The sequence below is a fragment of the Seriola lalandi genome, unplaced genomic scaffold (genome assembly GCF_002814215.2).
Source record: "Seriola lalandi dorsalis isolate HSWRI2012SDOR001 ecotype SW California unplaced genomic scaffold, Sedor1 jcf7180002054561, whole genome shotgun sequence".
NCBI classification, from domain to species: Eukaryota; Metazoa; Chordata; class Actinopteri; order Carangiformes; family Carangidae; genus Seriola; species Seriola lalandi.
The window spans coordinates 814,595-841,284 of NW_019525114.1; the positions used below are offsets into that span (position 1 = coordinate 814,595).

At 40.6% G+C, this 26,690-nt stretch overlaps 1 protein-coding gene across 3 annotated transcripts in view; it reads left to right on the forward strand.

Annotated features, from left to right (window-relative positions):
* Positions 1–26,690, forward strand: part of LOC111662324 (solute carrier family 12 member 5-like) — a 154,609-nt gene that overhangs the window by 83,492 nt on the left and 44,427 nt on the right. For all 3 annotated transcript variants that reach the window (XM_087176574.1, XM_087176575.1, XM_023416140.2), the window contains exons 2-3: positions 23,509–23,609; positions 24,115–24,252. In XM_087176574.1, coding sequence (XP_087032700.1) covers positions 23,509–23,609; positions 24,115–24,252 — 239 coding nt within the window. The remainder of the gene's footprint in view (positions 1–23,508; positions 23,610–24,114; positions 24,253–26,690) is intronic.

A 26,690-nucleotide genomic window follows, 5' to 3' on the forward strand; every position in this document is an offset into this window, starting at 1 on the left:
GTGTGTGTGTGTGTGTGTGTGTGTGTGTGTGTGTGTGTGTGTGTGTTTCTCTAGTAGTGTGACTTTCCTAAACGGTTACAGACAGTAAACTGTCAGTAGAAGCAAACTGGTGCAATTATTCTTCGGCACTGATTGATGACACAGCAAGCTCCATCTAATGTTGAGAGTCTCCTGTACTACATGTCCTTATCCCATGCAGTCAACGCACACACACACGTACACACAAACAGACACATGCACATTTTGTCAAGAGCAATGAGAATGCATCCAGCAGTAACTTGTTGGAACTGGGCATACAAGGGTGATACATCAAAATCTCCCTCAAATACAAACACTTGCAAAGCCGACACGTTTCATAAATCACCTGAGGAGGCAGAGTTAGTGCGTGTGTGCGTGTGTGCGTGTGTGCGTGTGTGCGTGTGTGCGTGTGTGTGTGTGTGTTTGTGTGTGTGTGTGTGTGTGCGTGTGCGTGTATGTTGTTTCCCTGCCCGTGAATCCTCCTCTGTTATCCTCCTTCAGGAAGTGACCTCTATTTACCTGTCATACATCGTTACCTCCCCCAACAAACACACACACACACACACACACACACACACACACACACACACACACACACACACATATACACACACACACACACGCAGTTACTGCAGTGCAATGCAGCATCAAGTTATGGCTATTCATTCTAGTTGTGCTCACATTACCAGCTCAAAACCAGAGGGATTGGTCCAGCACTTCAACTAAGACAATCTGCTTGAAAGAGATGGATGGGGGAACGAACGAATTTTGAATGTGAAGTGAATGAGGCATTGCTTTCAAAAGGACACCACGTACAGACCAGCAGAGAGAGAGAGAGAGAGAGACTTTCAAATCTGCAGCATCATGGAGACTAAAGTATCTTCCAATATACAGCCACTGAGGACAAGGGCCTCTCATTTTACTATGCTTATAAAAGCATATGCGCACAGAGCCCCTCCGCACATACACACATCACACACTCATACCCACACACTCTGGAGGGGGGTTGTGTAACGCATGTAGTGAAAGCAAGTAGAGAGGGTGTCTCCGCTGAGGCATTGGCTGTTGGTAGTTGAAGAGACTCGGAGCGGAACAGATTCAGCCGCGCACTTTGAGGCTCGGCTGTGCCCAGACCAGCCTTTGAACTGTGCACGCGTCCAGCCTCGTGGCCCGGGGTAATTAGCATTTCACCGGCATCCATCTTCAGAGGCAGCAGGGAAAGCAAGGAGCGTCACACACGCACCTTCATATCAAAAGGGCCCCTGTCCTCCGTGGTGAGGTCTAATGTCACAGTTTAAAAAGCTGCTGCAGTTAAACGTTCGACGTGCTCAGGTCGTTTCACGCGCCCCTGAAAACAAAACATAGCTCAAGGACAATGTGATCCAGCATGATAATACTTAAAGTAACTGCATTAATATTAAACATAGTGGAGCTGGAACAACTAATTAATTAATCAATCAATGTAAAGTTTGTTTGTTTTGGTAGCAATTCCCCTATTTAGCATTTACAAGCAATATACAAACATTTAATTAATGGTTTATAATGAACTATAATGTTGTAAAGCAGCTTTAAGGATATTTTGTGTGTATTAATGTACATTACTTTTTATTATTACAACTGTGTTTTACCATATTGTTATTCAGCATCGTGTATGGGTGCCCGTAGGAGAGTTATAGTTGTAAACAATTATATTAGTAGATGCTTATATCTGCTCACAACTACATTACAATACAAACCAACCAATAGAAAACAATACAAAACAAAAATAAATTCTTATCAGTAATTGATCAGTTGTTTAAATGATTTTATTTAACAAAAATGCCCAAAATTCAGTGGTTCCAGCTCATCACTTGTGAGGATTAGCTTTTTCTTTGTCTTATATAAAGGTAAATTGTATGTTTTGGGGGTTTTGGCCTGTTGACAGAAAACTATTTGAAGATGGATCTGAGATTCAAGAAATCTCACTATTTTCTGACATTTTGCAAACCAAACAATTGATCTGTTAATTGACAAAGTAATCAGCAGATTAATCAATATTGCCAATAGTCATTAGCTACAGCCTTAATATATACAGCAGGGTCAGTATATTATTTTTGCTCAATATAATGATTAATGAATCAATCCAGTCCAATTAATAATCATTAGCATGCTTTATAAAATAGTTGCTTTACTCTTGCTTTATTTTGAGTCAGTCCCACACTCACTAGGGCACCAAATGTGTGTTAATACACTGCTGAAAATAGTAACCAGAAAATGCACTATTTACTCCTGTTTGATTAACATTTGCTGAAAACTACAGTGACCGACTGTTTTAGCCAATTTTGCCAATCATATAAATGAAACTGATTGTTTACCGTATCACAGTATCAGTCATTTGTGAAGTGACGAAGACCTCGAGCAGCAGTGTTTGTGACTTTAGTCTGACAGAAGCACCAAGATGTTGTTATAGAAACTGTTATAGATTTTGCTGATCGTTAACTAACGAACCATGAACATGAGTAACAAATAATCAAGCAGTTACTTGAACCCAAATTGTGATCTTTCTCCAGCCTTACCAAGTTGTTTTGTGCTGCAGCCTAACCTAACCTTGGAGTAGTTGTTGGTTTTTACAGTTTTAAGTCTCCAGAAGGAAGAAGTGGTCCTGGGGCTGAGAGCCACAGACAGGGTAGAGAATAAAGCATGTATGTTGACAATAAGACCAATATAGAAGAACCCCAAGTTTAATTCCTTAATCAAGCTAAAATAAAATTATCTGTCACCCTCCAGTCTTTTAAATAATCTGATAACAAGCCGTTTAATTATGTTCATTGCCTTTTTGATTCAAAGGAAAAGGGCTTGATTGCTTGATTAAAGTTTTCAGTATACAGTTCATTTTAGTTAAGCAGCCAGACTGATCTGGTGTCAGCGCACCTGCAGTAATCAGTTGGCCCGGTCAACGTGCACTTTCAAGGCTTCTGTCAGATGTGTACTTAAGTGAAGCTGAAGTGTACTTAGGAAGAGTGTACTTATCTGAGCCTCGGCAGATGTGCTGCCGGTGTTAAGAGCCAGCGTCTCATCAGTGGGAATCCACCGACAGAGGGGCTAACAGAAGACCACCGGCTGCTTATGAAAGGCGGGAAAGGACGTGAGAAAAACGTGAATAGGAAAATAGGCCAGGGGTGAGGACAGGAGGAGGCGGCAGGAGAATTAAAGAAGAGGATTGGGTCAGAGGGAACGGAGGAGATTAGACTCAGAAAACATATTGGCGAGATGATGTCTCATGGATGTGGCAAGGTTAAGCTTAGCGAGGCTGAGAGACAGAACACTGTGTACCATACTTTAGTCATAAATGACTCAGCCGTGCGTGATGTTTACCTCTGTGCAACATGGAGGAGATTGTCTATGTCTATTAAAGAGTTTACATATTTTTTTGTTTGGCTGCATATGTAGTTCCCTCCCTGAGGCGATGTGGTTGCAGAAAAAATTGAATTAAGTGAACTTTGGTGTTCTGCATGAACCCAAACAATTCTTTGCGATGTTAAATGTACAGATTCTAATCATTACTTTCACTTTGAGAATATCTATGCGTAACTATGTATGTAGGGGCTGTAATAAACCATTGATTTAATTATTGATAAGTGTATTGCTTCTATTGAACTGAAAGTTTAGTCCATGAAATGTCAAAATAATACTGCCTATTGCAAGTTGAGTACAAGATGATAACATAAAATTACAGGGTGTTAAACAAACAGTACACTAACTACCACTTATGACAGAACATTTGTAACATACAGACACAACATAACATTACAATAAATTTTGGTTGAACTGAAAATGAGATTGCAAAAACGAGGCTAAAGCCACATTCTTATGTGCTAATTTTAACATTGCTTCCAATTTCAATGCTAATGTTTAGCAGGTAGAATATTTACCAAGCTCATCATCTAAATTTAGTGTGTTAGCATGCTAACATTTGATAATTAGCACGAAACACACAATGCAGTTGATGAGATGTCAGATGATCATTCCTCAACTTATTGAGGAGCTGTTATTTTCTCATGCACATGCACATCTGTCATGTCATCCGGCGGAGGCTTGTGTCTGCTGACAGTGTGTCTGAATTCATGTTTTATTCAGCTGGAGTGTGTCTCCCTCCCGTCACTCAGGCAGGCTAAGAAGATAGCCAAGCATGGACATGCCATCAGTCACCACCTAACTTAATCCACATGCATGCGCATGCACACAGGCAAAGACACTCTCTCAACACACACAGTGAGACAGAGTGCAACACTAAGTATTCAGAATAGAACCGCAGACGCTTGCACACACACAGTTGGATGCTCAGTATTCATAAGGCACGCAGCGGAGGGATGCGAAAGAACTCAGCAGTTACGACAAACCACTGACAAAGTAACTCATCACACAGCCCCTCCACTCTCCACGTGGGAAAGAATGGGGAGATGACTGACACCAAAACACAATTATCACATCTAAGGTTACCTCGTTAAACACCATGATTGTTCAGAGCATTTGACACATTTCAACCTCTCTGTCTGGCCGACCGGCAGAGGAGCATCAACTGCTCACCCACAGCTGCTTGGTATTTCAAAAAATTTCTACTGAGCATGCTGGGATACCTCACACTGTTTTGTCCTCTAAAGTCTCACTGTGAGTTTAGAGGACAAAAGGTTCCCAATAAAATATTAAGGACCTCTGTGTCACTGACTATGGACATCTGCAAACCAAACACCAGAATGACGGGGCTCACTCCAGTTAAAGAAGTCTGTGTTTTTACCAGAGAAATCCAACCAGCTGTAAGGTGGTTACCAAAAGGACAATACTACACAGAGGCAACAATGACTACCCAAAATGGCGGCTTGGTTACCTGCCTCTTGGTGGGAGTCCATTAAATCTCACTGAGGGAGGCTCGTAGGTGGCTCTGCCAGTCCTGTGGCTGGAGGCCGCAGCCTGGCAGAGGTGGCTTGTCAAACATTAAACAAAACGCACAAGCAGGGAGGACAGGGAGAGATTTGCAGCACGCTGGCTGGATTGTATTGAATGGAAGTATATGACTCATATTGGCAGGCAACAAGACTTTGACCATCATCTTGTCCTCTTTCTTTTTGGCCTTATATTTCAATCTGAGACTGAGTAAATTCAGTTAATTCAATTAAGTTTTCTCTTGTGAAAACACAAATTGGTCATTTTTTAGTTGTATGAACATCTGTAGCTGTCGTCATTCTTTTTACTTTTTGTGGATTGGTCATGTGTTTTATTTTGCAGTAGGGGACAAAGGTTTGGATGTGTCACCTCTTTTAATTAGGCAGCAGCAATACACAAAGTTTCTCTCAGTATTTCAAGGTGAGCACATGCAGAATGTGCCGAAAGGGATTCATGATACATGAGCTTGGCTTTTGTTAATTTAGTTTCATATTGCACAGCATGGACTCATATACTTGACATTTGCATGCAGTGCTGGGTAAAGCTGTTGGTTGTGAAGATATATAGAGTTACGAGAACACTGTCCTGGAGTAAGTTAAGCAAATGGGCATCTTAGCATAAAATCATCTTAATTCAAAGTCCACTTACTGTCCTTTTCTGAAGAAAACTGAACCAATCAATAAGACAGTTTTGTTAGTATTTACAAGATCAAGAGTGAACTTCTTATGTTCCACTGTATTTTGAGTATCCACGAGGAGTGTTTATGACCTTACGTGCTGTGTCATTACACAGGGGCTTAGTCCTCATGGAGAATGTATAAGAGCAACTAAAGGAGAGTTCAAAGGTCGATCTGATAAGTAAAAAGAGAAAAGAAAATTGACAACATGACTCCGAGGTGATATGAGAAAATGAGTAAATGTACCAAATACAGGTTCACATAAATGCTCATCACGCAGTCATTTAGCTGTCATGTGTGAGCCAAGCTGTGCAGTTTTTGACCTTACGTTTAGAGACAGTGTAACCTGTAAACCTCCCGTATTGGTTAAATTTTGATTGCACAACAAGCAGACTGTTTTTCCGAGGGACAAACTGCTGCCTCTGTATGCTTGAGAGGTTCAAATAAAGGACAAATAAAAGTTATGTAACATTTAACCCTCACAGGATGCCTCTTGTCTTGTCCCTGTACTCAGCCCAAGCCACATCTTTGGTTTCTGCAACAGTGCAAAGTTTGCAGTGTTCCAGGAGAAAGCGTTGGCTCTGCAGAGGGGCAGCATTTTAATGCAGCAACTCACTGAATGTCTTCTGCCTCACTGCTGATGATAACCACATATGTGGCCCTGCTTGTGCCACATTTATTTCAGTCTCTGTGTATGTAAATACTGAGCAATAGCATTTTTTTTTTAAAGGTTTCTTTATTTTGTTTCTGCTGCCATATGGTAAGTTGAGCTAAAAGACCAATTTTATCTCTCTACAATGTCTACAGGGAATGTTTAAGTTTGATACACACAGCTCACAGCTCTATAACTTAAACACTGTATCATTTATTCAGTGTAAATGTGGTGCGTGCTGAAGAGGCTGCTGCATTGTGTCTGAGATGGATGGATCTCGATAGCAGCACAATGTCAGTGTGAAAACCAGTGTCTGGACTGAATAGATTCCCTTTGTTGATCTCTTCCTCAATTTCTTTCTCGGCTCTGCCTTTTTCCCCTGTGCTCGTATCCCACACTCCATCTCTCCTTCGACTGCAGCCATTTTTCTTCCACAGCTGAACCAACACCGCAGTCACCCTTCCAACCTTTATGTCTCTTTTCTTTTTTTTCTTTTACTCGAATATTCTCTCCGCTTTTTTTTTAATTTTTTTTTTTGTTTCTTTTTCCTCAATCTCCTCCTGAATATCGTGCCGTGGGCACCGAGGTACTGTAGGAAAGTAAGACACAGAGTCAGATTGCAACAGAGGAAAAAGGAGAGAGAGAGAGAGAGAGAAAAAAGACAGCTGCCTTGATGCATCACCTGGTAGCCTGCCAGTAAGAGCTATGACTGTGCTGCGTCTCAGCAGCTACAGTACAAACCACTGCATATTTCACCCAGCCGTCCCCATTTGTCTATATGCACAGCAGACACTGTCTTGAGGGATTTCCTCCGCTGTGAATGAGGGGATGTTCCAAACTCTCCCTGACGTCCTGCTCAGCAGTGGATGCCTGACACAGGAGATATGAGACAGACATGATGGATGGATGTGGTGATATAACTGCAACAGCGGAAGGTCACTTTATTAAAAGTTACGACCAGAAGAGTGCTGCGCCAAAATGGTGCATTCAGTCTGAAGTTGGAAGTTGGTCGTAACTCTCATGTGGTCCAGGAGAAACACAGGGATGAAAAAAAACAACTTTAACTCTCTAAAAACCAACAATCTGACATTCACACCCTCTTCCAGCTGTGATTGAGCAGCTGTGAAGAGAAAAGAGCCAAGGATTGAACTTCTCCCTCTAGCTCTCCTTTTTCATTTGTTGTTCAACTATTTCTGTGTGAACAATTGAATGCAACACTATAAATGTCTTCCAGGAGAGACTGTCTGAAAGTGTGTGGTGTTATTCCCATATTAGAAGCTTTATCGCGTCCCCTCCCTCTCTGTGACGGTCAGTTTGTCAACCTGCCTTTGAAAGCAGCCATTGTGAGCAGCTAAGAAACTTTTGTCCTCTTTTGAGGTCAGACAACACATCGTACAAACTGTGTGGCACGATTAACCTCTATACCTGTGCTACTGTTATACTGCACTTAAGCATTTTCCATTATCCTCTAGTTGCCACTTGTCACCACAGTGACCACTGTCCAGCAGCGTAAATTACAGTCTAGCCCAGATTTTTACAGCGCTGTGTGTTGTGTAGATTAATGGACATTGGCAGCTCCTGCGCATCTCATCTAACAGATGATTTTCTACGAAACATTTTAAGCCACAAAACAGTGCTCAAAAAAGTTTTAATCATCGTTAACAGAGTGTAGCATCAACACCATTTTGTTCAAACGAGTCTGAGAATAGAAGGAAACATCACAGATGAACTTAGCGTTTGTCACCATCACCATCTTACATCAAAATTAGTGCTGAGGTTATTTAGTCTATTGGTCAACTGAGAGAAACTTTATCAGGAAAACAAATATCCCTCATTTCAACTTGTGAAATGTGAAGTCATGGTGCTTCCTCCTTGTTAATATCGTTTTGAATTGAGTCTGGATGAAAAAATCCTCCCTTCATGACATCAGGATTTACTGCAGGACTGTTGCAATACACGGCATCAGTTTTAAATCAGTGTACCTAATAAACTGACAACTGTATGTGCTAGAGTGTATCTGTGTGAGTACGTGTGACTTTATGTATGTGTGAGTCGCTGAGAGAGTCTGAGAAGGGCGAAGCAGTATCAGTCACTGTCACTAAACACTGCAGTGTCTGGCTCGGTTCCACACACACACACACAAACACACATGGACACACAAACAGTGAGGTGCAGGATGCATAATTCATAGGAGTAATCAAAGGCAGACAAAAGCCACACTCTTTGAGTCTGTGGGCCCACCAGGACACAGTCTGACATAGAAACACACACACACACACACACACACACACACACAGAGCAACTCTCTCTCTGTTCAAGTGAGCAGTGGTTCCTACCAGCCAGGCAGCAGTCTACCGAGGGTAACGGAGAGAAAAGGAGGTGAATAAGAGGAAAAGATGTGGAGAGAGAACGGATAATTTTTCAAACAGCCCCCTCACTTCCCTCCTCTGCCTAGAGGCTCTCTCTTACAACTTCCTCTTCCTTTTTTATTTAAAAAAAATAGTTCTGTCTAGACCAAAAGAGACAGAGGAGTGCAGATAAACTCCCTGTGCTCGCTGGCTATAACTTCCTGTTTCATTTGCCCCTCTCTTTCCTCTGTACATTTTCTCTAGAGTGCATCCACAGAGAAATGGGCTTTTGTGGGAGCTTGTGCTAAAGATCTAAAGTTAAAAAAATGTTTTTGGGCTGCGTACTGCATTAATGTTTTATGAAATGCAGATGACTAGCACCCATAAGAATTTAATAAGCCATATTTAGCACAAACATTATACAATGTACAATGATTCAAGGTGTGCTACCCGTGCACTTTAACGAGATGGACCTATTTGTGGAGTGATGGGACATGGTTGTGTATGTTTGCGTGGTGCCACTTTCTCTTTCTTCCCCTCTGTCTGTCTCCCAGGGCACAGCTGTAAAAAGCTCAGCTCTTAAAGCTTTCATCTCTCTCTAAATCAAACCAGTGTTCCATTATTTATTTATCTGCCAGAGACTAGAAATATCCGCTAACATCTGCCCGTCTTCGACAAGATGAGCCTCGGCCTTGCGGTGGGTCTCTGGGCAGAGCAGTCACACACAAACAAACACACACACACACATACACACACACACACACACACACACACTCAAATAAAGGGGTAGATGCAGCACACAAGTGGTAGAAACTTAGATTAATACACATACACACACTGAGGCACATATACTGTACACTATCAGTAAATGACTGCGACTGCGCTCAACCGTCCAGGTAATGCACCTGTACTGAGGCGCCTGATAAATCCCTGAATGCTGTGGTCTTATCTGCCCAGGCCAGATTGAAGAACAAGGCTCCAGTCTTCTTTGTGTGCGGCTCCGTCTGTCTGTCTGTCTGTCTGTCCCGCTGTTTGTGTCGGTCTCTCTGTCTGCTTGCTGCAGTGCTCGAGTCTGCAGTCTGTCTCTCCCGACCCCATTACTTCTCCCATTGAAGTTGATAGGCTATAAACTCTCCTCATTATGGATGATCTCTCCCTCCCTCTTGCTCCTTTGCCTGCTTTTTATTTCCCTTGAAATGTCAGGGCTTTGGGTTGATGCAGGGCTGCTAGCCTCTCAAGTTGTAGCTCAAGTAAAAGGTGCACTAATCAGTATTTTTGTATTAACAACAGGTCAGATGACAATGAAAGGTGTCACGCGTAGTGATAAATCATCATGAAGCTCCCCTCAGCTCTGTGCTGTGTTTTAACATCTTCCAGATCATTGTTTTGTTTTTTACAGCCGTTGGTTCACTCTCGCTGCTCTTGTTAACTCTGTTTCCAGCAGGTAACACGTAGCAGTTTTAAGCTAAAAAGCTATCAAATGTCAGAGACAGTTAGAAAGTAGGCTAGCTGGCTAACAGTGTGGAGCAGTTAGCAGCTAAAGAACAAGTGAATATTGGACTTAACATTCATCAGGTGAACAAAAACGAACTAACTAAGGCTGCTCTAAATCTGATCTGTATCTGCATATCTACTTGATATGTGATAATATGTCAACATTGCCTTCACAGCTTGTCTGCTGCCCCCTGTTGGCCAAAAATTCAATTATCAATTAATACCATTAAGAAGATGTATTTCAGGACCATTACGCTGCATATCACAGTCCTGGAAACTGGACACTTAGTCATTCATAAAATTTGTTCCAGGAAGTTTGGACTTTGAAAATACACACTCACTGGACAGCAGGCAAATCATCTTAGCCAAAACAAATATGTTAAGTGAGTGTAAAGTGGTATAGGCATCTGTTAGCCAACCAGGACTGTGATACTCAGTGTGCCAGTCTCGGAGCAGGGCATGATGAAACTGCTGTTCATCAAACACCTGAACAGGCCAATGAGTTGGTTTGCACGAGTTTTATGACCCTCTCTGCTCATTGCCTTGCAAATCAGCTGAATTTATGCTGTTAGTTCCTTGCAAATTAGTTTGATTGTAGATTTACCCCCCTTCAGCCTTACGCCCCGCCATGCCAGCTTGCCTTGACTTTCAGAGAGGATGGTGGTGGAATGCTTCATTGAAGTTATTTTTGGCCACGTTACATGATAAGTCTATCTCTCTGTCTCTTCTGGTGAAGTGGTATGATACTGCACAGTTGGCAGGCCAGTCAGCCCTGAAGTAGTGTGTCATAGAGATATTTTAAGGATTTTTTTACCTCCAACCAGCGGCTGTCAGTCAGACCTGAGAATACTAGAAAACTTTAGCTGTTGTTAAGACGTCGACAGCACACTGACTGTTTACTCTGACTTTTTGAGCAGCTGGAAAGTCGGAGCTTTACGAGGCCAGTGGAGGCAGGCGAACCATCTGGGGTTGTGGAAGTTTTCCCAGCAGTCAAGTCGACCTGTGAACCAGAACCAGAAGCACGTTCAGTAAACACATAAAGTCTCAAGCTGTTTAGTGGATTTGCATTAGATTAACCAGCCACCTTGATCTTTATATTCTGCATAAACCAACACAGTGCAGACTTAACAAATTAACATTATACTGCCTATAAAACATGAATCATCCTCAGAAATGACAACCTGACTTCACCTAATAAATATGATATAAAATACTCTGCAATTCCTTTAACCCCAAGGTTACATAGATGTGATATGGAAAGAGCATAGAGACCAACTACCACCAACTATCCATGTTACTATCACATGAGACAGAAAAGCAGCAAATCCTCTCAATTGAGAAGTTCATAGAGAATTTGGGGCATTTTTACTTGGACTGTGATTCTAACATTGATTTTTGATAATCAAAATAGTTGCCAGTTATTTTTCTGTCACTCACCTAATTGATTAATTGATTAATCGTTTTAGCTTTAGATAAAATAAATAGTTTTCCCATATCTATTTGATGAAATTGTATCACCTATATTTACAGTAAATTCCCAGCTCTAACCCGTCTGGCTCTAATTGTAATTTTTTATTCCAGTCACCTACAGGACGTCAGTGATGCCAGGATTTCATCGCATTTGAGTCAATTTAGTGCCAAAATGGCTGCAGATTATCATAAATCCCATTGTTTATTCACTTACTCCCTTTTCCTTTTAATTTAATCTCTTTGTAGTTCTCACCACTCGATTTGTGGTTTCATTTTGCTCTCAGTTGAATGGTGATTCACCCGTGTCTGTCTGTGTGTGTGTGTGTGTGTGTGTGTGTGTGTGTGTGTGTGTGTGTGTGTGTGTGTGTGTTGCCTGTTGACTTTGTTATTATTCCGGAGGAGAAAGGAGTTCTGGAGAGAAGACCTAAGGGGTGAGAAAAAAAGGTCAAAAGGGATGGAAGTGTGGATGAGAAAGTGAAGAGAAGTGTGAGAGGGAAGGGACCACAGAGATGTGGTAACACACCTGAGAGGAGGTGACCAGAGAATGAAATAAATGAGGGAAGATGCTGAGAGAGAGGAGAGGAGAGGAGGACGTGCCCTCCTCCCCGCTGTCCTCTGGGCTTTGGCTAGATTGCTTTCTCTCTGACTTGGAAGTGGAGGTGGGGAAGGATGGAGAACATGGATACAGCCGGGGGGGTGTTGGTCAGCAGAGAAGACACTCAGGTGTTAATTTGCACCTCGATTCACACCTCCAGCATTCCATCAGAGAGCCAGAAAGCTGCAGACCTGGCACCTGAGATGATAGCCCTGTCACCTTCGATCAGACCTAGCGATCACATAAACCATCCCTGCCATCTATAAGACTTTGCTGCTGGCGATTGGATGCCCCCCACCTCCCACCCCCCTCTCCTCTTCTATCCCCAATGCTCTCTCACGTTCTGACTCAGCCAAGATACCTCTCTCGTCCTGTCACAGGCTACTGAACCCTCTTATAGGAGCCCCTTGTCCCAAAATGTGCCAAATGTAATAAACGTGTGATAGCGCTTGGCTCCACGTCTGGACCTGGCACCGGAGCACCAAGAAGGAAATTATGTTTCCGAGTTAAATTGGTTTCCTGGCATGTGATAAGTTGGGGTGAATTTTTAATCCATGACCTCATGAAAATATGTCACTCTCCCAGCTGCTATCGTTTCTCCTGTCCTGTCACACAACCCCCGCCCACTGCTCCCACCTGCTTCTTGCCCCTGTGTCTTTCTTGTATCTATGCGGTCCTTAAAAAACTGTGGGACACCTTCATTGCTCAACCAAATGATTAATCTATCATTTTGATAATAGATTAATTGAGTAATCTTTCAAGAAAAATGTCAAACGTGTCTGTTCCAGCTTTTCTAAGGTGAGGATATGCTGCCTCTGTCTGTTTTATATCATTTTTGTATTGAATATCTTTGGGTTTTGGGCTGTTACTATGACAAAACAAGATCTGAAGACTTCACCTTGAGCTCTGGAAAACTGATGGACAGTTTTTGTTTCTTGTTGCCATTTATAGACAATTGAGTAATAAAGAAAGTAATTGGCAGATTAACCAACAATGGAAAAAACGTGCAGCCACTGTAAATTGCTACATTACTAGCAGACTACCCCTATAATCACATACAGTTTATTTGATTAGTGTGTAAGAATGTTATATAAAAATATTTTTGCAAAGTTGAATTAATCTTTAAACTGAATAAATAATGAATATTTCCATATTTACTACAAAGACCAGTCATTTACTGCATTATCAGTTCTTACACCCTTTTAGGAGAATTAACTGTAAATGAAAACAAATTTTAATGATTTGTTTTTCAATATAAAATGCAGAGGAGGTGGCAGGACTTTTTTTTCCCCCCAGCCCTGAGTAATGTCTGCAGTCCTCCTCACAAGCTGCATTTAGCCACAAACAACCTCCAATAGGAGGATAGGGCAGTCTGTATGTTGCCTGAGGGGCAAAACCCAGGGCAGAAAAATTCAAAAACCACTCACTGCTGCTCTTAAAGCATAATTGCTGTGAGTGCGCAGTAATGAAGGCCACTCAGATGAGCATATTAACATTTTAATCATCTCAGATTGAGACTTTATTCTCTCCACTGGCAGCTGGACAGTGAAAGAATGTTTAGACACATTTTCGAGAATGAATCAAACTGAAACTGTAAAACCCAGCGGCAGATTACGCCCTTGGTGCAACAGACTGCGTTTATCTTAAGGGCAGCGTTTACAGCCAGAAATGTTTGCTGTCCTGATATAACTTGCTTTTCTACAATGCAGCAGCCACTGTCTTCATGGCTGCCAGCTCTGTATTTCTTCTTATCTGATGTATAGAAATTCAAGACACTTTAGCAAGGGTACTGAAACGTTTTGTAATCTGTGTTTTCATGTCAATTGGAAGAAGATTCTTATCTTTCAAATATTAGCTCTAGAGATTATTGAACAGCATACTGTGATAATGTGAAAACAGAAGCAGAGGAATAAATTGAATTCTGCCGTAAAACGATAAGAGTTTATAAATAAAAAGTATCAACTCCTTATGATATACAGTAAATAAAATTCTCAATCTGCCTTTTCTCTGCATCATTTCAAGGTTGAGTCTGGCAGTCGTCACCTTCCAGCAACATGCTGCGTATCTTCCTCTGTCAAGATATTCCTCCAGTCGGCCGGTTGTCGCAGAGATTAACAAATAAAGGGAGGGATGGCTTAGTTTTATTTGTCTGTCAGTCTCCTCCTGTGTACAATCACCTTCTGTGCCTGATGTCAGATAGAGAGGGTGCTGCTGGGAAGGCGTTGCAGGGGCCTGCCATTAAACAAAAATTAATCCTGACGTGCACGGCTAGAGGCGAGGCAGCGACGGCGAGGGGAAATTGGACCAAACCTTCCATTCATCATCAGATGTCAGACATTGACAAGTGTGGAATCCCGGTCAACATGCTAAGAGCTGCTATATGCTCTCATGTACATGCACAGGCATCCTCCTGTGTCCCCGCTGCACTCAGCCAATCAGTTGCCATCAGCTCGGGAGCCAATCGGGAGCGAGGATCTGTGTCGGAGGGACTGTGTCAAAGTCGTACCCTGTGAGGCAAGGCTACATTAAAATTTATACTGAGCTGAAGCACCAGCCTGAATACTGATGAGGGTGCAGGTCCTGTCCTGCAGCACAGTGAGGGAAAAGGGCTTTTGCGTACAGTAGGTAGCCACTCTTGTGTACCCTACATAAATATATATATATATATATATATATATATATATATATATATAAAAACACATCATGGGTGAGAGAAGCAGCAGGCTGAGAGAAGAAGAATAAAGAGAGTTAGGTAGAGGAGAGTGGGAGAGAAATACAGAGCGTGAGATCCCGTTATACAAGGCTGTTGTGTCTCTGATGTGCTGCTGGAGCCACGATAGGAGGGAAGACAGTGAGAGAATATCTATTTATGACCGTGTGTGTGGGCAGATGTGGGCATGTAACTATATGCTGTTGCTATTTTTTCCTCTGTACATTATGTGTGTGAAAACGTGTATATCTCCTGTAGATTCAGTATTAATATTTTTTAATAGTTACATTTTCACTCATTCTTGCCTTGTTATCTTGTTATACATAGATGACAACGGCTGATAGAGAACATGATCAATAATTATCTCATAACCTGGCATACATGGTATTTGCAAATAGATGTTTGTCAGTGATTTAAACAAACTGACAAGTCTGACTTTGTGCTGAAGGAGGCAGTACATTCAGTTTCAATCAGTTTGAAAGGTTAAGCCAATTTATAGGTCAAGGGGCTGGGCAATAATTCAATATTATCATTATCTTCCATCTATTAGGATGATAAGATCACATCTTGTCATCATTTTACAAATTAGTGACTCCAAGAAACTTGTAATTAAAAACTAAATAAGTTTATGTATAATTTTATTGTACATGTTAGACTTGTTTGACCTGTTTAATGTAATACAAACAGTGGGACACAGTTAATCGCACGGAACAATGAGTTGACTATTTTAGAGCCGAAAAAAAAAATTACATTCACTGGTTTCAGCTTCTGAAATTTAAACATTTGCTTTTTTTATTTTTTGGCTTCTTCTTTGGGCAAAAACAGACATTTGAAGGTGAAAAAGAAGACACTATTTTGTAAAATTAGCCGACTAATTGAGAAAGTAATCTGATAATGAAAATAATGGTTAGTTAATGGTTAGACAAACTTTATTGATCCCATGCAGCGGAACTTAAGTGTCACAGTGGCAGAAATACAATAACAGATGTATAGATAATAAAAAAAAAAAAACACTTAAAAATGACTAAGATACAATATACATTGTAAGGATCTACTGTCCTTTATACAAATGCAGCATAAACACAAAATAAAAGGGGCAGAGAACAGAGAACATATTAACCATTAAACCGTATTGAGACAAAATGGTCACAAATAAAGTGAGGACACAAGGAAATTTAAAATTGCAATGAAAAATTTCAAAATTTTGTATAGATTTGTCATATTTAAATGTATCATTGCTGGAAAAATATTCTTGTTAATTGATCTCAGCCATGGCAACCAGCACTGATTTAAATCTGATATTTTTTTCATTTGTTGTTATCTAAAGTTGAACTCTGCCCTTGTGGTCTGTATAATATTATATTATACTGCCTTGTAACTGGAAGCTCTCAGATTTAGGCCGGTTTTAGGCAAACCCTTTTCATTTCCAGAATCGCACATGGATATGTTTGGGTACGCGTTAATACACTGTCAGTCCTGATTTGACTGGAATTTAGATTAAAGTGACCTTAATCCTTCACCTGACTCCACCCAATATCCCCCTCGCCATGTCAGCGAGCTGAGAGGGAGAGGGAGAGAGGGAGAGGTAGATTGAGAGGGAGAGGGAGGGAGAGAACTATAGCATTGATTGCCGAACATGAGTTACTGTGTTTGTGTGGTGGCGTTCAGAAGAGACAACAGAATCAGCGACTGAACTCGTGACCTGCTCAGATTTTGGCGATGCACCAAGGAACAATGGCGGGGAACACAGCCAGAAAATCCAACTTTGTCACTTTTTAACTGTTTGTTTCCATCCCACTGATTCCATTTAAATTCCTCACTCTTCCGACACATTAAGCATTTCTCTCTGGATGCAAATTTAATGTGTCTGCGAGCACATGTATTCACTGTTTACTCCAGTTTGAGTCTGACTAACAGCCAAAAGCGTAGCCTATATATATATATATATTCTTCCATGCATGAAGTTGCTGTGAATACATTTTGGGCATGTATAAATAGTTTCATTTTTCAGCTGCGCAGGAGTTTGGTTATCATATTTCATGTTTTACATAAAATGGTTGAAATCCAGCCATCTCTGCCCGGACTAAGATTAATTGGCTGCAGCCGTTCTTCTTCTGCTGCACAACACTGATAGTGGGGTCTGAGCCAAACATATGCATGATCATATATAGAATTTATATATATATATACACATATACATATACATATATACATACATACACAAATTCTCACACACACACACACACACACCAAATCAACAAGTGGTCCTTGAGCCTCTGTTGAGTCAGCTCCTCAAGAATCAACATGTAGCACGGCTTGAAGTCAGTCCTTAGAGAGAAAGAGCAGTATGGCAGCATGACACAGAGCAGGAAGAAAGAGGGAGAGAGAAGAAGCACCACAGGCTGTAAGAGTAAAAAGAGAGAGAGAGACAGCAGTCACTGTGACTGTCGCCACCTCAACACAGAACAAGAAGGATCAATAAAACAAAGTCAAATATTTCTCACCAAGTAATCCTCCGTGGCTTCTGTTCAAAGATCTGTTGGAAAACTGTGAATTGTCCGAGTGAGAGCAGTGGACCCGGCCTCCAGTCCTTTGTAGTAAAAGTTATATTTACACTCAAACACTGGAAGTACACAGACAATAGGAATATACAGACATGAGAGAAACGCACGCACAAGTGGGACAGCAGTTAGTTTATAAGTCTGACTTCATGTGCACTGGATGTTTTTATGTTAAACACAATGTACGATCACATACTGTTTACAGTGTATTACTCATTGAAATATAATCTAAACAATAGCAACATAATTTTTTTAAATATATGTATTATCAAATTTGGTATCGCAGTCTCACGTCACTCATTCGTCAACCAGTGGAATTCAATAACAGACTAAATTAACTCAGTATTTCTCTATAGTGAAACCGGTGCCATTATAACCCCTGTTTTAGTATTGATTAATCTTTTGATTAGAGCTATAACAATAACAAAGGTCAACAACAATTTTTATTATCCATTGATAGCTTAAATCATTTTTTTCCAACAAAAATGCCAAACATTGTAAAGTTCATGCCAGCTTCTAACTTTTCTTTATCTTGTGTGACAGTTAACGAAATACTGCTGCTTTTTGGACTGAAGTTGTTACAGTTTACCACTATTTCCTGACATTTTATAGATTTATAGATTCATCAAGAAAATAATCTACAAATGAATCCATTATGAAAATAATCATTAGTTGCGGCGTGACTAATTTGTCAAATAATAAATTGAAGATTTAGTTTGCAAAATGTGAAAAAAGTGAAAAATCCTCATTATTTTCTAGAGCTCAAGGTGACATTTTCAAAAAGTTAATTCTTTTTCTCCCACACTTAAACATATTCAGTTAATAAAGCAGCAAATTCGTATATTTAAGAAGCTGGAGCAAGAATTGTTGATAAATATCTTCAGTGATTATGAAAATTATTTTTCTGTAGATCGACTGATTGTTTCCGCTCAGTGTCGGTGTCATCAGAGGAGCATTGTGGTAGTCGCCGTATTTGGGGGTCAATGGCCTTCCTCTGCACTGTGTCACTGTGCAAATGCAACATCTCTCCAACGCTACAAACATGCACCTTTGCAAGTCGTTTTGAACATCAAACAATCATATGATGATCACGGACAGCGCAGTAAATGTATCCATTATAGTAAAAACCCCCATTCATTGTCTTGCTTGGCACAAGAGTAACTAGGTTGTAAACCAGAGTGTATAAAGCATGAGTTTCAATATGTTCACAATAAACTGCTGCTTCAGTTAATGTCAACTACATGAAAATGAGAGACGAGTGTAGATTCCGTGTTTTTGTTTTGTTGAGGATTTAGAAGATGATCACATGCTCAGTGAGCAGTAAAGCTCTGGATTTTGACCATAGATAGCGAGAGGCTTTGATAGTGAGAGCCATTGTTGGACGGATCCCACCAGATTGAAGGAGGATAAGCTGCTTGGGGGATGCGGTCGGAGCAAAAACTCTTTTGGGCTCTGTCATTTTTCCAGAAAGGGGGGTATCCATCATTCTTTTGATGAGGGAGTTTTAATTATTAGACGATGGGGAGAAATGGACTGTGGAGAGATAAGTGATAGGATAGAGAAGTTCTTTCTGGGGCATTAGCCCTTCAGATATTCAACTGTGTGTGTGTGTGTGTGTGTGTGTGTGTGTGTGTGTGTGTGTGTGTGTGTGTGTGTGTGTGAGCTCAGATAACTTGTCCATTTGATCCCTTAACTAGTGCTCTGTTTGAGTGCATGTTAATGTGTGTGTGTTCCCTAAATAGCAAGTACTGCATAGGGTCGTCTGTAGTGAGACATGAGCTCTCATTCGTCATTTCCGGCCATCACTGACAGGTGCAGTGTTGCATAATGCATAGTGTTAGTTCAGGTCGAGAACTTAAGGCACACATGCATTAGCTGATTTCATTCATGCTTCAACACCACAGGCCCATTCATTCTGTTTGGCTACCAGCTGACGGGTTTTACAGCCTGGTTATTGTAACCTGACAGACGCTGTTCGCTGACACGGCTTTCTTCTCCACCCCAGCCTCCTCCTTAATGTGCTGCATTTATTCTATTGTTGAGGATTAGTTTTCCCTCACAATCCTCGTTGTTGCTTGGATTCTTTAAGAGCCTTTTTACACCAAATCTAACTGTGTGACTGTTTGTTCATGTCATGTATCGAGTTAGTTATTAAAGGTTTATTTGTCCAGAAAGTCTCACTGAGATCCCAACATCTTTCACAAGAGAGAAAAAATTACATATATACAAGATCACAACAGACCGATTCAGTCATGCAAAAAAAGATCACACACAGTCGCACTAATTAAAACAATTACAAATATATGAATACAAATATTATTCAAAATATCAGTAAGTACAACTTAAACGTCCCCCAGAGGAATTCATGTATCTAACTTGATAGATATTTAAGTGTTATCAGTTATTCCAATATTCATTATGATTTGCTCTGCATATTATTTTTCAATTAACTTATTAATTGTTTAGTTGGTAAAATGTCAGGAAATACTGAAAAAGAGGCCGCAGATTATTTTTTTCCAGACACACAGTCTTACATACAACATTCAATCTGAAATTGTATAGAACATAGAGAAGCAGCAAATCCTCACATCAGAGAGGATTGACGTACTGATTTATTGTCCATAATTTTTATACTTGTTTTATTCAGATAAAATGCCAGAGAGTAAATACAGGAAGATTGTAGGTGTTGGTTTCAGAATCAGTCCATGTTTAAATGCACACACTCGTGCAGACGCTGCATTCACCTGTTCATTTGTGTTCATGGATGTTTATCTCGTCTCTGCAGCATACAGCGAGCCTGATATTATTCTCCTGCAGGTTTTGTTTCATAGAGTCGTATCATCCTCACATGGTCTGAAGAGGCAACTAAATAATCCACGTGTTCTGAAAACCTTCTGTAGGACGCTCTCGCTTTTAACCACTGTGTGTGTTTTAACCTGCAGGTCAAAGTGAGCTCAACCTTAAGTGCAGCAGAAGCTTTTACATTTTGCGGCCAGAGACATAAGTGTGTCTCTCTCTTCCCTCTCCCTCTCTCCTGCTGCAGGTTCCCCATTTCAGGTCTGGCTGCCTCGTCTTTGTCTGTCCGAGCCCATATCTCGCTCCGTGTCACCATTCGCTCTCGCCCCATCTATCTGCGTCTCTCTCCATCTTCTCGTCCGCACCCTCATTCACTCACTTTCCATCTCTTTCCATTAACCTCTCCTCTGCCTGTTTCTGTTCTCTGCTTCTGTTCTCTGCTTCTGTGCTCTTTTCGTGCTCTGAATCTTCATGCACGGCCCCTTTTCTCAGTGTCCCTGTCTGAGTGGCCCTATTGCTCTGTCTCTGTAGAACAGTGTGCCGGCTGTTAGCAGTGCCCCGACGTCATGGCACATGGCTGCGGCATCCTGGCTATAAATAACTTGGTCTCGCGGTGCTCAGTCCAAGACAGGACCGAGAGCCAGAGGGAGAGCAATCTGCTGTCTCCCTCAAGAGATGCTCGAAGGAGAACGCGCAAATAAGACGGCGTACTCTGCGCCGCCTTCACCACCAAGACCTTCACTGCACTTGGTGAACAAAGTGATTCTGAATTTAATTATTTTTCTTGACAAGGGCAAACGTCTGGCCAGGAGGCAGTTCAAGTACTAAGGCTAATGAAAGGTTAGGGCTCTAAATAGTGAGGTGTAAAATAACAAAATCCAAATGAGGCTTGTGTGGTGGAGCGGTGGTTACAGCCTGTCTGATCTACTGCGTCAAATCAAGTCAGATTCACTCAATGTTTCTGGTTTGTCGCTGTTTTCATCATTGTACCATGTAGATTTATTTCTATTCTACACTTAATTAAGAATGTGAGAGATTATTTATTGACTTGTCTCAGTGTTGGTCACTTTCGAAGGTGTGATCGATGACAGTGAACCGATCTTTTCAGCGCTGCGTTGTTGACAGTTCCGAATTGGATGTAAGTTGCTTTCACACCTGTACATCATTTCATCTCACATTCTCTCACATAGTCACATGTATATGTGTTACCATAGTTAATAAAGGATCGTCTATAAGCTGCTCCAACAGCTCCATTATAAGACCATTATAAAGATTTAGTGGTAGTTTAAACACGTAAGGAAGGGGGACATTTTACTGTTGAATCATCAGCTTCTCAGATCTCTCTCGCTCTCTGATACAAACTGTAGTATAGTGTATATACACTGTGAGTTATCTCAGATCTAATGTGGCATTTTTATGCTGCAACTTCTTCCCACTCATCTGCTGTCATATACACTGATACCAGTATATCTACAATAAGTTAATATTGGCCAATATATCAGACCGGATTATTTTTAGTGGTTTAGCTCTAGTCAAGACCATAAAATCCTGTAGTTGGTTTCACATGCTTTCACACCACAGACATACTGCACTAGAGGTCACTCCCAGCCTAAATGATCCAAAAATAATGGGCAAATGCACCGGAGTCATAGCACTGCTTCAACACTATGTGAGAGATGAGTCAGTATTATGCTTTTCTTTTCTTTTTTTAAATAATTATACCAAAAGTCATTATGTTTACATTTTCTTATTCTCTGTCTAACAAAAAGCACACTTGCAGTGTGGATTGGATTTGCACTGGCAAGTGTTTTGCTAGATTACAGAACGCAAAGTCATTCACACAAAAGAACAAGAATGAAGAACAAGATTGCTGAGCCTTTCTTCAATCTGCTTCCTAGGAGATTCTTCCCTGTAAACAAACATATCTGCACCAGAAATACGAAGGTGAACAGATGAGGCAGCCCAAACTGACCAGCTGCACTTTTTATAGCTTCCTTACATCAGCCACTAAAGTGAAGCTGCAGCTCTCTCGTTTGTACTAACCATTACAACCATTACAACTTCTGGATTCTCCACATACACAGAGCCTCCACAAGTATCTCATTTACGTAGAAGCCCAATTCAGCCATTGTAATTCTGGCGACAATTTCTTTTCCTCAATGTGTGTGTTGCAATGAGCACCTGTGGTTTAAAAAAGGATTAAAGGTCCAAAACTTCCAACTTCTTGTTAATCCTAACTAAGGGAACTAGTTACTGCTTGTGACAATTACTCAACACTTCCTGTGTCTACGTCACAATAAAGAAGTTTATTTGCTGGAAGGCTTTAATAAAAAAAAAAAACTAAATAAAAGTGCCTCAGAAAGTTTTGCATTATAAGCATGTTAACATCCAAGGTCGGCTCATTTTCTCTTTTCTCTCACTTGTGTCCTTGTGTTTTCATGCTCACTTTTGTTTCATTAACTCTTTATGCTTAATTAATTTAAATTGTCAAAAAAAAAAAAATAATAATAATAATTTCCACATATGGTTGTAGTTGAACATTGACATTGTAAAAATGGATCGACCAAAGTCTGGTGCTGTTTGTGATCTATTTTCAAATCAATGAGCTTGTCAGTCATCTTGTAGGATTTCCAATCAATAAATCTCCAAAGAGTTGGATGCTGTCCTACAGAAATAGTTTGTTTTGGAGATGTGCCCTGTGTCTTCGACTGTGAACTTGTGGGCAGATGCTCCTCGATGGAGGCGTGATGCCTGCAGCAAGCTGTCACCTAAATAACATCACGTTGTTTCTACTGTTGTGTGTTTTGAGGGTAAAAAGCTGCCGTGTGTTTGAACATTTCTTATTATTTTCTCTGCGTTAGCGCTCAGACTTGTGATCTGGTTTGTCAGTGTAGCGACAAACTGATTGAGATCTTCCAGTTTTGCTTTCTTCCCATGGCCATATGGAATATATAGCACGGCACATATTGTGAACGCACACTCCATTAGCTTTGGTTCTGTTTCTCTGCATTTCTGTGGGCGCTTTATGGAGACGACAAGCCTCCCCCTCCTTTTCTGGCAGAGCTCCTCTTGCTCGAGCCTTGTGCATGTGTGTCTCTTTGCTTAAACAATCAATAAATTACTTAATGAATAAACACTTCAAAAGTTAATCTGTTCGTTAAATTGGTTGTTAGCCCATGAAAAGGTTATTGTAACACGACTCCTGCTGCATGCTCTGCTTTATTTCAGTGCAGTCTAAAAGTGAAGTGTGTGTGTGTGTTTCTTCCAGGCGACAGTAACCCCAAGGAGAGCAGCCCCTTCATCAACAGCAGTGATGCTGCCGCAGAGAAGAGCCAGCAGTATGACGGCAAGAACATGGCCTTGTTTGAGGTACAGTCCGATATTCTACACACACACACACACACACACAAACAAACACACACACTGGTTTGTTAACAGTTATGATAGTAAGAAACAGGATACACTCATTCTCACAATTCAGTGATTGAATTGGGGCTCTGACACTGATTAATGAGGATAATTACTGTGTGAAGGGCATGTGGGGACCTCAGGTTAATGCAAGCAAATCTCTCACTGCTTCAGGAGAGAACTTCAACAAAGCAATTTGCCACAGATCTACACCAGTGTATTTACATTTTGTTCTCAGAGGGATTTCTAGAATAAACAAGAAAAATTAAACAAAATCAGTCAATGAACATTTTAGTGTGTAAGCTCTTTGTTTTTTGGGGGTTGTGGGTTGGAATTAGCAAAAAAGTACCTGATATTTTTACTGATCTTCTGTGGCCTGATGAAACACTCTGACATGCCGAGGGGGTTAAAATCAAAGATGAAAACACTGACTCCAGCCTTCCTGCCGGTGTTTGTCTCTCTGCAGGAGGAGATGGACACCAGCCCCATGGTGTCGTCTCTTCTCAGCAGCCTGGCCAACTACTCCAACCTGCCCCAAGGCAGCAAGGAGCACGAGGAGGCCGAGAACAACGAGGCCGAGTCATCGCGCAAGAAACCCGTCAAGGTATTTAACAGAAATATAACGAGCGTCACCGAACATATATTTATGCATTCATGCTTGCAAATATACTGTATTTAGGAATATGGTATACTAAAGTTAACACAGTCTAACTCACAGTACATAGATTTAGTTAATACTCATCTGTTTGTTTACCAGAAAATAAATCTTGGCTGCATGAGGATGTACGATCATGTGACACTGACCATCTCGCTTTAATAAAAAAATTAAAAAAGTTAGTATTTCTTCTAAAAATCAGTAAAAAAAAAATAAATAAATAAATAAAACATAGCTCTAAATGTTTTGCAATAAACAAAAAAACATTAACGGGGTTTCTGGAGTCATTGTATAAGCATTATATGGTTGTGGATTATAATGCATGTAGCTGCTAAAGTGTTTATCATCTATTTGTAAAAACATTTAAATATTCTTAAGCTGCTTTTAACCACGTTTAATGGGATATGCACGGTATGCTGCAGTTTCCATGTTGCTGCAGTAACACAGCTCAGAGTAATGATGTTACCAGCTACAGTGTAATAATAATGATGAAATGATAGTTTAAGCTGTCGGCACAAAAAGTGCAGGTTTTCCAGTCCTGAAAAAAATGTTTCCTTCTTAAACAAATTATTAAAATCAGCTTACACCAGTCTGACGCTGTGTGCGTAGGTGCATCACTGTTGCTGCCGTAATCTTGTTTATGGTGTGCGCTGGAAAACTTGTTCACCTGAGAAAGGTTGTTATGTTTGTTGCCAAGCGTTGGTCGTTAAGTGTTACCAAATATAGATTTATAGATTTCCATTAGATTACATCACAAATCCTTTTTTTTTATTGTTTTGTTAACACACTCACTGGAGAGCCAGAAAAACTCCAGCGGTTTAGAACTTGTCAGTCATTCTTTGTTGATATTATAAATCCCCTGCTTGTGTTACTGGATTGCATCTTAAATGCCACTCACTAATGACTTCCTTCCACATCATCCCTTGGTATTTTCTGCTGTTGGGTGTTGAGATGCCAGCAGGAAGGAGTTTACTGTTTTTTTTTTCCTCAGCACTTGATCGACAGAGAGGCAGCTACATTATTAATCCTGTGGGAAATGGTGATTTTAGCCGCACAGCGAGCTGTAATACAGCAAAGCTGAAATGAGAAGAGACGCTGATGACGATGATGATGATGCAAATAATGAAAGACATTATGCGAAGTTATTTTGGAAGACTGATTCACATGTTAACATATTTCACGCTCACTTTTAAAATCACTCCTTTCCTTTCTTCTTGTGCGGTTTTGCTTTCACTCAGGTCTTCCTCCTTCCTCACCTTGAAGCAAATCACTGATGATGACCTTGGATGCCAGAGTATCTATCTGATACACTGTCCTCTTTATCCACTGTGAATCCAGATGAGTCCTGTAGATAAACAGTAGATCCTCAGGGGAAAAAAAAACATTTGATACCGACAGTGGAGATAAGGTTCATAAGTACAATTGACCTCATGAATGTAGTGATTTCTGCATGTGTACCTCTCTTACACAAAATACTGTGGCGAAATCAGCATCATCTAAAGGAAACAGAAAGTCAAAGTGCATAAAAATGGAAGAATCAATTTTTGACAAAAAAATTAATTAAGTAAATCTCATCCCAAGGTCCACTTGGTTTTTCTGTAGATTTCAGCCACATCGTATCGTCAGGTTGAGTTTGCTCATTTGTCTTGGAGATGTTTTTAATTTTTGTCATTGTGAGCATTGCTAGGATGTTGATGTTAACATTCAGCTCAAAGTATCGTTGCTCTCAAGTCTGCCCCACAGGGCCGCCAGCTGTAAACTGGATTTATAGTCCATCCAAACTGCATATCAGATTGTCGTATAGTGTCAGACACCTCCCGACACCTTTCCAACATCAGATGGGGGTAGGTGGGTGGGAGTCTGTCTGTAACTTGCCGAGACAGATGAGCCGACATTCAAACCCACGTCATGCTGTCATTGGCCAGCTGCATGGAGGTGAGAGAGGAGTCAGGCGTTGCTCTTCTCTTACTAGCTCTTTTTCCCATTCATTACACAACAATTTATAATTAATAATAACATAAGTCAACTAATGTTGTCTCTTATCACATATTTTATTCTACTAGAGTTAGCACGTTAACCAGCTAGACCCGGCCCGTCTTGTCACTTATGTAATACATATTTCTTTTTGCTTCTGGTGATATCTAGAAAAACAGACAGTATATTTTCCAGAAACACCTTCTCAGTTTATGAAGATAATCACAGTTTTCACTGGAACAACTTTATACCGAAGAAATACATGAAAACTGTTCTGTGGATTATCAAGAGTAATAGGGACACTGTTTCTGAAGGCAAATGTAATTTGGTTGACCAAACCCTTCGAACACGTTTTAAAGCTCTTTCTATTATGTCCTGATTGTACAAAAAAAAATGCAGGTAGCAGCTTTAAC